The following is a 12,702-nucleotide window of genomic DNA, read 5'->3' on the forward strand; positions in this document are numbered from 1 at the left end:
GGTACCATGACATTGTATTAGAAGTTAATGTGATAAGAAGTCATATATTCAATTTCAACTACCCCTCATTTAAATTAGAGGAGGGTCTTTGTTGCATCTACACTTCTAGCCGAAAGGGCCTCTCGTGTGAAGAGATGTGTTAGAATATATAACATATTATGTAGTCTCAACCGTCAACTTAAGCTTATAGAAATAATAAATTTTCTTCTCCTTTGTCCAAAGACATTCTCTAACCTACTCCTAAATTAAAAAATATCTACGATTAAAATTTCACAACTAATTTAAAATGTGTCAAAACATATTTGTAAGTTGAATAGCAATTAATTTGCAAATAAGATTATTTACTAGCTAATTAAAAAAAAAATTATAACTTGTTAGCTAAAAATGAGTCTAGTACTCTAGTCTAGTGCAGGTTGCTTGACCCTCTGGGCTTATAGGAGAAGTTATTTTTTTATCGCTGCAGGTTGCTTGACCCTCTGGTGCCCTTGTATCACATTTGGAAGAATTGCAGAGATTGTTGACCAAGGTTCATCCTGTAAGTACTCTATTGTCCAAAAATAATTGATACACTTATTTTTTTATTTTTTATTTTTAAAAAAAATTAATTTTGCAACATTTTATTTTATATACTAATTTTCTTATTTTTTCACTTCTTATTCTTATATTTGTCTTTTTATTTTCTCTCACTTCCCATACTATTTATTGATCTGTATTAAAATTGTGAATCAGGTCGAGGCGAATTAAACTTTAAATGGGCTGCATTAGAGCAGAGCAGGGTAAAAACTATAAATGGACATGGGGGATCAAAGTCCATTTAAATTTGAACCGACCTGACTGCTAGCTCACTTAATAAACATCATCCAATGATCTTTTAGTCTTACTTTGTAGCCTGTAGGGCCAACTTGCCTATATATATATATATAATTAATAATTACTGTCATATGAAAAATAAAATACGTGAGAATATTATTATGACAACTAAGCCCTACTGACCCGATCCAACTGGACTCGACTCATTAATGACCCATTTCAAAGTGACTCGTTGGGTTGACCCGCCTTATTGAACACCTTTAATCTGTAAAATTTTTTTATATATATGCTAATTGTTAATATTGCAATCTGTTAAAATGCATTCAAAGGGATTATTACTTGAGAAATAGTTTTGATTTGATAGTGCTACTTAAAAGGAAGACTGTAAATTGAATTTTATCTTTATTGAAATAAATACAACTTTTCTCAACGAGTAAGATTATATTATTCCTTCACTCAACTTACTATATAATAATAAAAGAAACTTAAACTAGCACATATTCATTAGCATAGAATTTCATTTTAGAATTTTAAATTTATCTAAAGCTATTTACCTCTTTATTTGCAATCCGTTCCAAAACGATGGTTTCTTTCGAAAAACCAAGATATATCAACCAATTCTACTGAACACTTCAAACATCGATTATCAACCACCTATAGTAGTTTTTTAGCTTTGGCTTCACTATGAATTTAATGATTATATTATTAATTTATGAGTAATTAATAATTAGAGTAGAAATATATTTATTATTTACAATATAATTTGATAATTTTTGGAAATTAAAATTGCAGCATGTGGATTGAGTGGGACGTTATATTGTGTACTCTTTGCGCTCACGGGTTGTCAATGGATATACTCATGCACATATCGTTCAAAAATGAAGGCTATATTTGGTATGCGAGGGGATTGTTGTGGAGATTGTTGTGTCCATTGTTGTTTTGAGCAATGCGCCTTATGCCAAGAGTATCGTGAGCTTCAACGTCGTGGTTATGATCCCGCCCTTGGTAAGTACTTCCTCCGTCCTTAAAATTTGCCCGATCGGACTAAAAAGCCCAAGGGCAAGAAATAGTCAAAGCGATAAACACAAAAATCATACATTACTTTTTAGACTCTCTAAAATGACGGATAAAAAACATTTTATGTATAGGGCTTGTTTGGCATATGTTTATAAGGTGGAGCGGTTGGCTGAAACTATATTGGTTAGTTTGATCAGCTGATAATATTGGTTAATAATCCAATTGTTGAAGCTGGTTGTTTAAGCCAGTAGTTAATGAAATATGATCTAAAATTTATTTATTAGTTGTTGACTGTTTGTTAGTATAAAAGTAGACAAAAGCTAAAAGCCAATGAGAAAAGTCCTGCTATTAGTAGCTATTTGGTTTTAATCTTCCAAATATATTTTGGCTAACTAGCCAATTAAAAACAAAATATAAAAATCACTGTAAAACCAATTGCCCAACAAACAACTCATAAATTTAAAACAAATTTTTTGCTGTCATTTGTTAATTGAATTTTGAATTTTAGTTTTGTTAAATGATTAAATCATTTTAAATTATTTTTAAAAAAAATTACGCAGATGATAAGTTGAGTTTTAAATCTGAAATGATAATAAAGTTATTTAATATCAAATTAAATAATAATGTACTATCTTAATTATCACCTTTATTTATGTTTATAGGATGGCATGGTAATATAGGGAGGGCAAATCAGAGTATGACAACACCTCCATCGATGGCAAGTGGCATGAGGCGAGAAGTTGAACTGGAGTTGAGCATAGAATAAGATTTTGGTGAAGAATAAACAAGATTTTAAAGAAAATTTGTTGTCATTTTATCTTAGTGCGATTCAAATTTGGTCCTTTTGTGTAATATTCTTAGTACGTTTTTAAATGCACTATTTCGTATAAGTTTTTTTTCTCAAGAATAATTAAGTGTATTTGTGTGTTGTAAAACTCCTAGTCTACACATTTTTCGGTATACACTCTATCCCTCTAGAATAATAATAAAGAAAAATTAATTATTTATAGGAAAAATGTAGGCATTTGATAATAAAAATGATGCGAAAGAATGAATGAATTGTCTTAATTAAATTAAAAATAAATTAGAATATATAAATGTGATTTAAAAAAGTGGTAGATCATTGTCCAAAAATTAAAATAATATAAAATAAAAACAAATTAAAATAGAAAATAATGCTAAAAAAATAAAACAAAAAGTACATATTAATTCTTTAGTTTACTAGCTCACTCATTCACTTATTTACTTTATAATTAAGTCACTAAATGAAAATTTTATCATACAACCATTATATCAACGGATATATTAGTATTAATTTAAAACAATTTATCGAAATGTAGTGATTTTAGTTTAAATTTAAGATAGGAGTAGTAGAAATGCAAATGACTTGATTGATAAACGGACTATTAGAATTAATTCAAAACAAACATATAAGAAATGACTTAAAAATTGCAAAATTTTGGAATATGAAAGAAAATTATTTAAGATAGTTTATAAATGTGTAAAGACGAAATATTTGTGAACAGGTAAGAAAGAAGGAAAGTTCGAACTCATAGACTTCAAAATAGGGCGAAGAAAACCCAAAATGACTTGAAGAGAAGGAGTGAAAACGTACATAAGAATTTAAATTGAACTTGCAGGTAATTGAGATGATAGAAATTCCAAATAAATCGAAAAAAAAGAATTAATAAAAATGACAACTGCAAATAATTTTATCAGTTTATTTAACCAATTTAAAATCTTTCAAAATTAAGGTTTTGATATTTTGGTTGTAGGCCACAATTATTTTCTAACATCACCTACTTGAAAAAAATATACATAGTAGGCCAACTTGAATAACAAATACAGATAAGAAAGTATTTAAACTATTCCCAAAAATCCATTTGACCCCATGTTTATGCCGCAGGTTAAGTTATGATCGCATGCTTAGTTATCTCTTTTAAACTCCACGTATATATAAATCTCCATAAAAAAAAAAGCTTTAAGTTAATTTTTATAATTTAATTTATATATAAGTATTTAAATATATCAACAAACCAAAATTTACAAAAAATTTCACTAAATTTTAAAAGGCCTTGGTTTTGATATAGAGTAAATTTTCCAAATAATAAGATCATCATATCTTGTGACAATGAAAAATCAATTTAAATAAAAAACAAAATAGATTATTGAATAATTTTAACATATTTTTAAATACAAATAGACTATTTGATGATCAGAACATCAAATGCTAATATTTGGTAATCAACTTCTTGTTATGAATCAACTGGAGTAAATTACAAAATGACTACTTTCACATCTGTATTATAAATCAATCAATAAAATCAATTGGTCAAATCAATAATTTCAATCAACATAATAATTCTCTATCAATCATTTGTCATACGCTGTAATTAATGTTCTTCTCATTTATTTTTTTCGCAGATCCCAATGTAAACTTTATAATCAAATAATTTTAATTGTGAGTTTTTAAAAATTGTAAAAAGCTGATATTTAGAAAGTATATATTAAGAAAAATCTAACAAGATCCCACATATAAATCGTGAAAAATCGTAGTCAAAGTTTGACACTAAAATTTGTAAAATTTTATTTGAGAAGAACATATAAAAACGGAGGAAGTATTATTTATTTAAAAGTTGACCAATTATATTCATTAATAATGGTGTATAAAATAATTTAGGTGCTAATCACATTATTAATTGTATCATTTCCTACGCGTTAACTAAGTTGATCATCATAATATTGAATTGACCAATGACTAGGTATAGCATATAGTAATGGACTAATACACCCAAAATTATACTACTTATTAATAGCTGTCTTAATTTACCACTCTTATATATATGTCTTAACACAATCTTTTTGTTCATTCATCATTTGAACATATATTTGTATTCTTTGTATTCTCTTATTAGTGGTATTATATATCTCAAATTAGCCTAATTATAGAGCAACAAAAAGAAATAAAATACAACTTATTGCTTGAATATTAATTTTTGTACAATTTTTTAATTAATTCATTGCTTAAATATAAAATAAATTATGAATAAGCAACAACAGCCTGCAATGGGAGTACCAATGGGTGAGCCTGCAGTGGGAGAGTTCTCTTCTGGTCTTTGTGATTGTTTTTCTGATGTTTCTCTTTGTAAGTCCTTTTTTTAATCTACTTTTCATCTTTTATTTTTATACTTTTACTAGTAAATAATTTTTTACGGTCTGATATTTTGATCAACGAGCAATTTTTGTTCTTACAAGCTAAGTTAACATAAGTTAACAAAAAAGAGATCGTAAAAAAACATATTGCCCGATTGTTCTCACAAGTTAACAACTTTTCTACAATTTAATGTTTTTTTTTATTTTTATAACATCTATTTTACACTTTAATCATGATATTTTTTTTAAAAAAAATCTATCTTCATTTTAGATGTTTTTACTTAACATATATAAGCATGTCTTTGTGACCAAAAAGTTAACATTATTAAAAATATGTAGGTTGTTTAACATGTTGGTGTCCATGCATCACCTTTGGACGAATTGCCGAGATTGTTGACAAGGGCTCATCATGTAAGTATATAAACATTACCATTTTTTTTTAAGTATGTACAATAAAAGCTTAAGTTAAAAGTTATAATCTTATAATACGCTCCTTACACGAGAGTCGTTCAGGCTAAAAATATGAATAATGTTATTATGTTATTTATATATCTAGCACTAAATATCTACTTTAAAATGAGGGTCAGATGACAATTTTACCGTATTAGTTTAATACCATATCAGAGCATCAGCTTAACTAACAATTTAAGCGGATTAAAGTCTTGATCTTCTTACATTGACATAAAATATTATTATTATTATTGTTGTTGTTGATGTAGCATGTGGAGTTAGTGGGGCATTATATTCATTGCTCATGGTGTTTACCGGATGCCAATTCATATATTCATGCACATATCGTTCAAAGATGAAGGCTCAATATGGAATACCAGAGAATAGTTGTGGAGATTGTTGCACTCATTTTTGGTGCGAGACTTGCGCCTTATGTCAAGAGTATCGTGAACTTCAATATCGTGGTTATGATGTTGCCCTTGGTAATTATCATCTACTTATTCTCACTTTATTACATCACCCTAATTATAATCTTAGTAACATATGTGTTGTATCATGCCTAAGTCATTCAAAATTGATTGGCGCTCTTAAACTAATTTATAATACATCATATAAAGCCTAACTTTAAATCTAAGGGTTTAAGTAGTGGGTGTATGAAACTTAATGTTAATTTGGTGTTCCAATCTTCATAATTTCTCATAAATTCTTGTATAAGACGATTTTACCGTGAGACTCGTTTCGTATATAAGTTATATAGCACAATAACTAATAGAAATTATTAGCATATGAACTTCTTGTTTTGGGGTCCTCTTACATATAGAGGATATCTCACAAGGGTAGCACTAAGCTTTTTGGCTGGAATTTTTTTTTTGAAAAAAAAAAATTTCAAAAGTATAACTTGTTTTAAATGATTATTTTCTAACGTATTGGTCATACAACAATAATTTAAAATGATTCAGATTATATTGGTCTCCTTATATTAACTCCTAACTTTGCCCTATGTTACCATATTAAAAGAAGTATTTAATTTAAAATTTTATATTGAAAAGGGGTTAAAAATGAGAAAGGTAAAAAGGATTTTACATCCTTGATTTCACTAAAATAAAAAAAAATCTATGATTACGATTGAGTCAAAAACTCATAATTGTAAAGTAACTGTTACACAGAAAGGTAACTATGAAATAATTTTTAAAATGTTCTTAATTTATAACATAGTATCTTTTTTTTATATATAGTAACCAAATAAAATTAAACAAAAATCATTCTCACCCTTCTCATTTTAAAACTCTTGTAATTTGATCATATATATATATATATATATATATATATATATATATATATATGTATATATATATATATATATATATATATATATATATATATATATATAACTCTTTATGGCTTTATACAACAAAAAAATAAATTACCAATTATTTCAACAAGAATTAATTGATTTTATTGATGATGTTTTGTATATAGGCTGGCATGGTAACATGGAGAAAGCAAACCAGGGAATGACGATGCCTCCATCAATGCCAGGTGGAATGACCCGATAAACTGGCCAGAACCTACCTGACCCGATCCACCCAATGTGACCAGTTCATATTTGAGCATGGAGTATGCGAGAAAATTCAAGACTAAATAAAAAAAGTATTGTTGTCTTGTTGATGATAATACGAACAGATTCTTGTGTGATTATTTATTTCATTTATTTGTATCAATGTTTGACCAAAGATTTATTTTCTTTTTGATTGGATTATGTCATGTGTGATATTTTAGACAAACTAGTTGTGAGATTCGCACGCGGTCCCCCAAGTTATATTATTAAATTTAACGACGGTATGCGAAATCCTAGTAAATCGAATCGTGTAGAGAAGGCTATGTGCAATACAAATTATACTTATATTTCATAGTAAAATCGGCTATATTAACCTCAACTACAAATCTTTGGAGCTTATTTCGGTCCAAGTGAAGCTTTTGAATCCCATCAACCCATTAGAATGAAGGTTTCTACAAACAAAAGGGCAAAATAAGAATGAAGGTTTCTACAAATAAAGGGGCAAAATAAGAAAGAAAAACATAAGAAAATAAGAGAAGCAATTATAGCAAATGACTTCATACATTTTGACAAGGCTATTCAAATTCCCTTTTCCATGTGGAATTGGTCTAGATAGATGAATTGCTCCAAAATCCAAAATCCAAAACCTTGAGGTTCTTCAATTTGTCAATTTCTTTAGGAATAATGTCAATCAAATTATTCCTATAAAGGTGTCTGAAATTATAGATAAAGCAGAAGTTTAAGCCTAATCTAAAACCAAAAACAAAAAAACACCGTAAAGAATAAAAGATCTACATACAATTCTTGCAAATTTGATGGTAGACTCAATTTAGAAACAACAAATCCCTTCACAGATGATCCAAAAATGTTCTTAAAGGACAAAATAGAACCAAAGCACTTAAATACAGGATATATAATTGTAACACCCCGCAATTTATTATGTCAAGTTATTTTTTTTAAATAATTTGAAAAAGAATGATTTAATATATTTATTATCGAATAATTAAATTAGCCTTTTAACATATAAATTTTTTTATTTTATTTAAGTAGTCAATTATTATTATTATTATTATTATTATTATTATTATTATTATTATTTTAAATAAATTAAAGTTAGAATGGGAAGGACTTTTAAAATCTAAACACTCTTCACTTTTTTTTCTCATCTTCCATAACCTCCCTTTACTCCTTCCTCCATACCCTCCCTCACAACACCAAACCACCACCACCCCAGTGGTTGCCGCCATAAGCCAGCCGCCGGCCGGCCGCCAGCAGCCACCACAAGCCGGTGGCTGTCCCCCACGCAGCACCTCATCTCTTTGCTCCATTTTTGTGAGCTTTTTCATCCTTATTGTAAATTAGTGCTTTTAATCTTTAAAGTTTTGGGTATATTCATAAATCTTAGTTTATATTAATTTATATCTTGATAGAATTTGTAATGGGTAAGTGTTAGATGTGAGATATGAAAATGAATAAGTTAGGGTTGGGCATAAGATTGAAGGTAGTATGTACTACTTTTATGTATTTTGGTGATTTTCTGATATTGGGACAAATTTATTAAAGCTTTTGATAAGTATTATTTTTTATTAATAATGGTGGTTTTGATGATTAAAAATAGTTAGAGTTGTTGATCACTTTTAATAGTTAAATATAAATTAATTATACTAATGGTGGTGAATGTGATTATTGTTGTTGGTTTGGTGGTGATAAAATTATTAATAAAGAAATTAGTGATAAAATTTACCAATAAAGAATTATTGATAAAATTACTGATAAAGAATTATTATATGATGTGTCGCTAGCAGTGATTAAGTGTCGTCATTGTTAATTGTGGGTACATGGTTAGTGTTTAATTGTTGTGGTTAGTATCCAATTGTTGCCAAACTAATTTCTTGTTATGGTTATGAGATGTCTAAGCTACTAATTTCTTTGTTTGTATACTCGTCAATTCAAACCTTGAGAAATAGAACAAATTTGATTGAAAATCATTATCAGCATGCATTGAAATCCGGTGTAATACACTATATTATACAATTTAAGCCCACATAGTCTGTTTTATTGCAAAAGTGTGTGAATTGAATCTTTTCCCCTTGAACATGCCTTGTTTTAGAATTTAATGAAAACTAAAGTTATAGGTAGATTAAGTGATTGCATTTTTTTGTGAATAAACATATTGTGTATGGTTAGAGTGAATATTCACATGAGTTGTGACTTGTAAGGATGGTGTAGGCGTACTTCTTAGAGCAAGTAGCTTCTAAATGAAGTCAAGTAGACTTACTATTCTTACTTTAAACGTGTATAGGTGCCCGGTTCATAAGAGGGGCATAAGAACCTCTTTTGAAGTGATTTTACGACTTGTCATCTTGCAGTCACAGGTAAGTACACACGGTAGCTAACTCTTGCATGCATCTTGAATATGTTTTCTTTGCATAACAATATTATATGAGCTACAGGTAAGTACACGCGGTAGCTATTGAACATTATTAAGTTATTGTTTCAAGTGTAGATCGGTTTGTAGAGATGGTAGAGAATGGATTTCGATGTCGCGAGAGTGGAATGTTGGATTATATGAGATGGAATAGGAATGATTCCTTATAGATAAGTTTTGAATTATGTTTTATGAATGGGAATAAGTCCCTATTGATGAGATATTAAGTCGGTTGTTTATCACTAGTGGAAAAAACGTCTTTTGCTGCGGTTATTTTGCCATTATTTGCTGCGGTTTTGGCCCCCAGCAATTGTGATAGCAGCAAATGTCCTTTTTTAAATGCTGCGGTTTAAAACCGCAGCAAATAAGGGCATTATTTGCTGCGGTCATGGGCAAAAATCGCAGCAAATAAGGAGGGTTATTTGCTGCGGTCAGAGGCAAAACCGCAGCAAATAAGTGTGCATTATTTGCTGCGGTTTTGCCTCTGACCGCAGCAAATAACTCTATTTTTTTTTCTTTTTTAGTTTTATACTCATTATAATCCATATAATCTGAAGCAGTAATTTCAAGATTATAATCCATATAATCTGAAGCAGTATAAAACAGTAATTTAGTTTTATACTCATTGTTATTATACCATATCAAAAGCAGTAATTTCAAATACAGAGCTTTGTTATGCCTGAGTGAAAAGGTACAAACAAATAACAGTATTCTCATTTATTGAATCAAGAAAATATAATCTGAAGGTACAAAAGAACCTATGAATCAAGAAAATATAATCTAATTAATTCTATGTCTCTAAATATTGACCCTTGATTGAGGCAGCATATACACCGTTGATAGACATGAAGCACGAATCATGACAAAGTTGTTGTTGTAAAGATAAAACAACCTTCTGGAAGCTGCTGTTGTTGCCCAAATATACTGATCATCACTTGCTTCAGAAGATGCACACAACCAGCTGTTTTGCTGATGAAGAGAAGACTTGCACATGTATTCAGAATATTGTAATGGGAGTATTCAGAAGACTTGCTTCAGAGCTACCTATCTTAACACATTTTCAACAAAATCCAAGTTGTCAAGCCCAAGAAGAAAAAAGCAAAGGGAGTATTGAAATCAAATTCAATGTAATACAAAAAGCAATATCAGTATATTGTAATGGGAGTAAAAGAAGAAAAAAACAAAGTCGAACTGTCAAGATTTTCAAAGAACACAAAATCCCAATTTGTTGATCATCCCAAACTTAAAAATTTCCAAATAGATGTGAATCAGTGAATGCATTGCAATTTTGTGTATATACTTAAAGGTTCCAAAATACCCTGTTAAGTTATCAATGAAAATTTTGTGAGTGTTGGAGTTTGGTTACTCATTGATGTGTCTATTTGAATAAACTCTAGTACTTGGCAAATTTATACCAAATAGCCCTGTTTGTGATTAATTAGGGGAGATGGTATATAAATAGTTGGCAATACTACTTATGAACAAGTCAATTTGAAGTTTCATTATGAACAAGCCAAATGAGTCTTCAACTGAACAGAAATCAAAGAACACAATAAAATGTGATGAAACCAGCTGCGTGAATTTGTTTTGAACCAGAACTGCAGCTGTTCTGCTTATTGCTCACCCTATGTCACTCTTTTTGGTTATTTGGTTATTGATTTAAGAAAGTGAACAACTGGTAATGGATTTACTTTCTTGATTCTGTTTAAAAACTTAATTAATAGCAAAACAACCATGCTCAAGTACTATTTGTTACTCCTACAAGTGACTACAGCCCAATGACATTGATAAAAAAACAAAACAATATGAATCAATATAATCATTGGACAATAGTCCTCAACCACAAAACCAAGCTATGAATATTAAAAATAAAGTTAACACTTCAATTAGATTTGAGCATTTGCAATCATGAATGAAATTTCATAAATATAGTGCAAGAAAATACAAATCAGCATCAAAAAATCCACAAAATAAAGGAAGAGCACAAAATCCACATAAGGTTCTTGACTAGCAGCAACAAATTCAAAGAAAATAATGGGATCTGAACAAGCAACAAGATTACAAAAGCAATTAACTCACACCAAATCATCTACATTCAGAAGGAACAATATATTATGATCTAAAAATTACTCTAAATCACAAAAATAAAGCAAAATGAAACTCACATTTCAGCCTTCCAAAAACCCTTAATTAACCCTCCTCTACAATATCACAAAATCATAGTCTACTACTTAGTATCTAAATTTAATAAGGTAGCAATTCAAAAAATCACTAATTAACAAACCACATTTTTAACTAAATTACTAAATTACAAGTGAATGAATAAAAATATAAACTTGCAAATTTACAAAACAAATAGAAATTACCTTGATTTCGTGGGTTATGTAATAATCTACAAAGAAAAAAAAAAATTAGCACTAATTTTCAAATGTATTATATTGAACATGCAGTTTAATTTTCAAATGTATTACCTTGATTTTCGAAGTTTGAAGTTTAATTTGATAATGAACAAGAACGGTTTTGAAACGAAGTTTAATTTCGTGGGTTAATGAACGAAGGACAATGGAACGACGGGTTTTTGCGTTCGAAATCTGGAATGGAACGAAGGAGAATGAAGGAGAATGAAGGGTTTTGAAGGAATTGCGTTCGAAATCTGGAATGGAAAGAAGAGAACAGAAGCTTAGGGAAGGCGAGAGAACAGAATGAAGGAGAATGAAGGGTTTTGAAGGAAAGAGCAGTACTGTTTAAGGGTTTTATATTATGAACTCTATTTGCTGCGGTCATTAGGGTAAACCGCAGCAATTAATGCTGCTGAATCAATTGAGGTTTAAGGATTATTTGTTATTTGCTGCGGGTGGTGAAGAACCGGAGCAATTGCAAGGTTTATTTGCTGCGGGCATGAAACAAACCGCAGCAATTGAAGGTGCACATGTGTATTTGCTGCGGTCGTGGGACAAAACCGCAGCAATTAAGGGTTCTTTTTTTTTTCTAATTCTTTTTTCTATTTATTGCTGCGTATATACAAAAACCGCAGCAAATGATAAGCAGCAAATACGTTTTTTTCCACTGGTGTATTGTGACTCCACTGGATTGGTACCCCTGTTGGTTTAGTTCCCGGAGGCATGGATCATCTGTATAAGGTCGCTGTAGGGGGGTATGATCATACTTTCCATTGAGCGCCGGCATGGCCGTCACCGTCCCTTGTTGAGGTGTTGCCATGTAGGTCTTGCAAACCCCAATATGATGGCCTCATGTCACATAATAGAATATATGAACTCAAAGAAGA

The 12,702-nt window shown here is 29.7% G+C and overlaps 2 protein-coding genes across 2 annotated transcripts in view; both read left to right on the forward strand.

Moving 5' to 3' along the window:
- The window catches only part of LOC130802323 (cell number regulator 10-like), a 3,425-nt gene extending 592 nt beyond the window's left edge, over positions 1-2,833 (forward strand). The window contains exons 2-4 of the mRNA XM_057666283.1: positions 464-535; positions 1,603-1,815; positions 2,490-2,833. Coding sequence (XP_057522266.1) covers positions 464-535; positions 1,603-1,815; positions 2,490-2,593 — 389 coding nt within the window. The 3' untranslated portion in view covers positions 2,594-2,833. The remainder of the gene's footprint in view (positions 1-463; positions 536-1,602; positions 1,816-2,489) is intronic.
- Positions 2,834-4,685: 1,852 nt separating this feature from the next.
- On the forward strand, positions 4,686-7,348 carry LOC130802324 (cell number regulator 9-like). The gene is made up of 4 exons (XM_057666284.1): positions 4,686-4,972; positions 5,320-5,391; positions 5,700-5,912; positions 6,910-7,348. The coding sequence occupies exons 1-4, from the start codon at positions 4,870-4,872 to the stop codon at positions 6,984-6,986; spliced, it is 465 nt and encodes a 154-aa protein (XP_057522267.1). The 5' UTR covers positions 4,686-4,869; the 3' UTR covers positions 6,987-7,348.
- The last annotated feature ends 5,354 nt before the right edge of the window (positions 7,349-12,702 follow it).

The sequence above is a fragment of the Amaranthus tricolor genome, chromosome 16 (genome assembly GCF_026212465.1).
Source record: "Amaranthus tricolor cultivar Red isolate AtriRed21 chromosome 16, ASM2621246v1, whole genome shotgun sequence".
Lineage (NCBI taxonomy): Eukaryota > Viridiplantae > Streptophyta > Magnoliopsida > Caryophyllales > Amaranthaceae > Amaranthus > Amaranthus tricolor.

What these genes read in the sequence shown, in the direction of transcription:
- LOC130802324 (XM_057666284.1), top strand. Translation starts at nt 4,870, where the DNA reads ATGAATAAGCAACAACAGCCTGCAATGGGAGTACCAATGGGTGAGCCT. An exon ending in TTTTTCTGATGTTTCTCTTT is followed by an intron (nt 4,973 to 5,319) that starts GTAAGTCCTTTT and finishes AAAAATATGTAG; the next exon opens with GTTGTTTAACATGTTGGTGT. An exon ending in TGGTTATGATGTTGCCCTTG is followed by an intron (nt 5,913 to 6,909) that starts GTAATTATCATC and finishes TTTTGTATATAG; the next exon opens with GCTGGCATGGTAACATGGAG.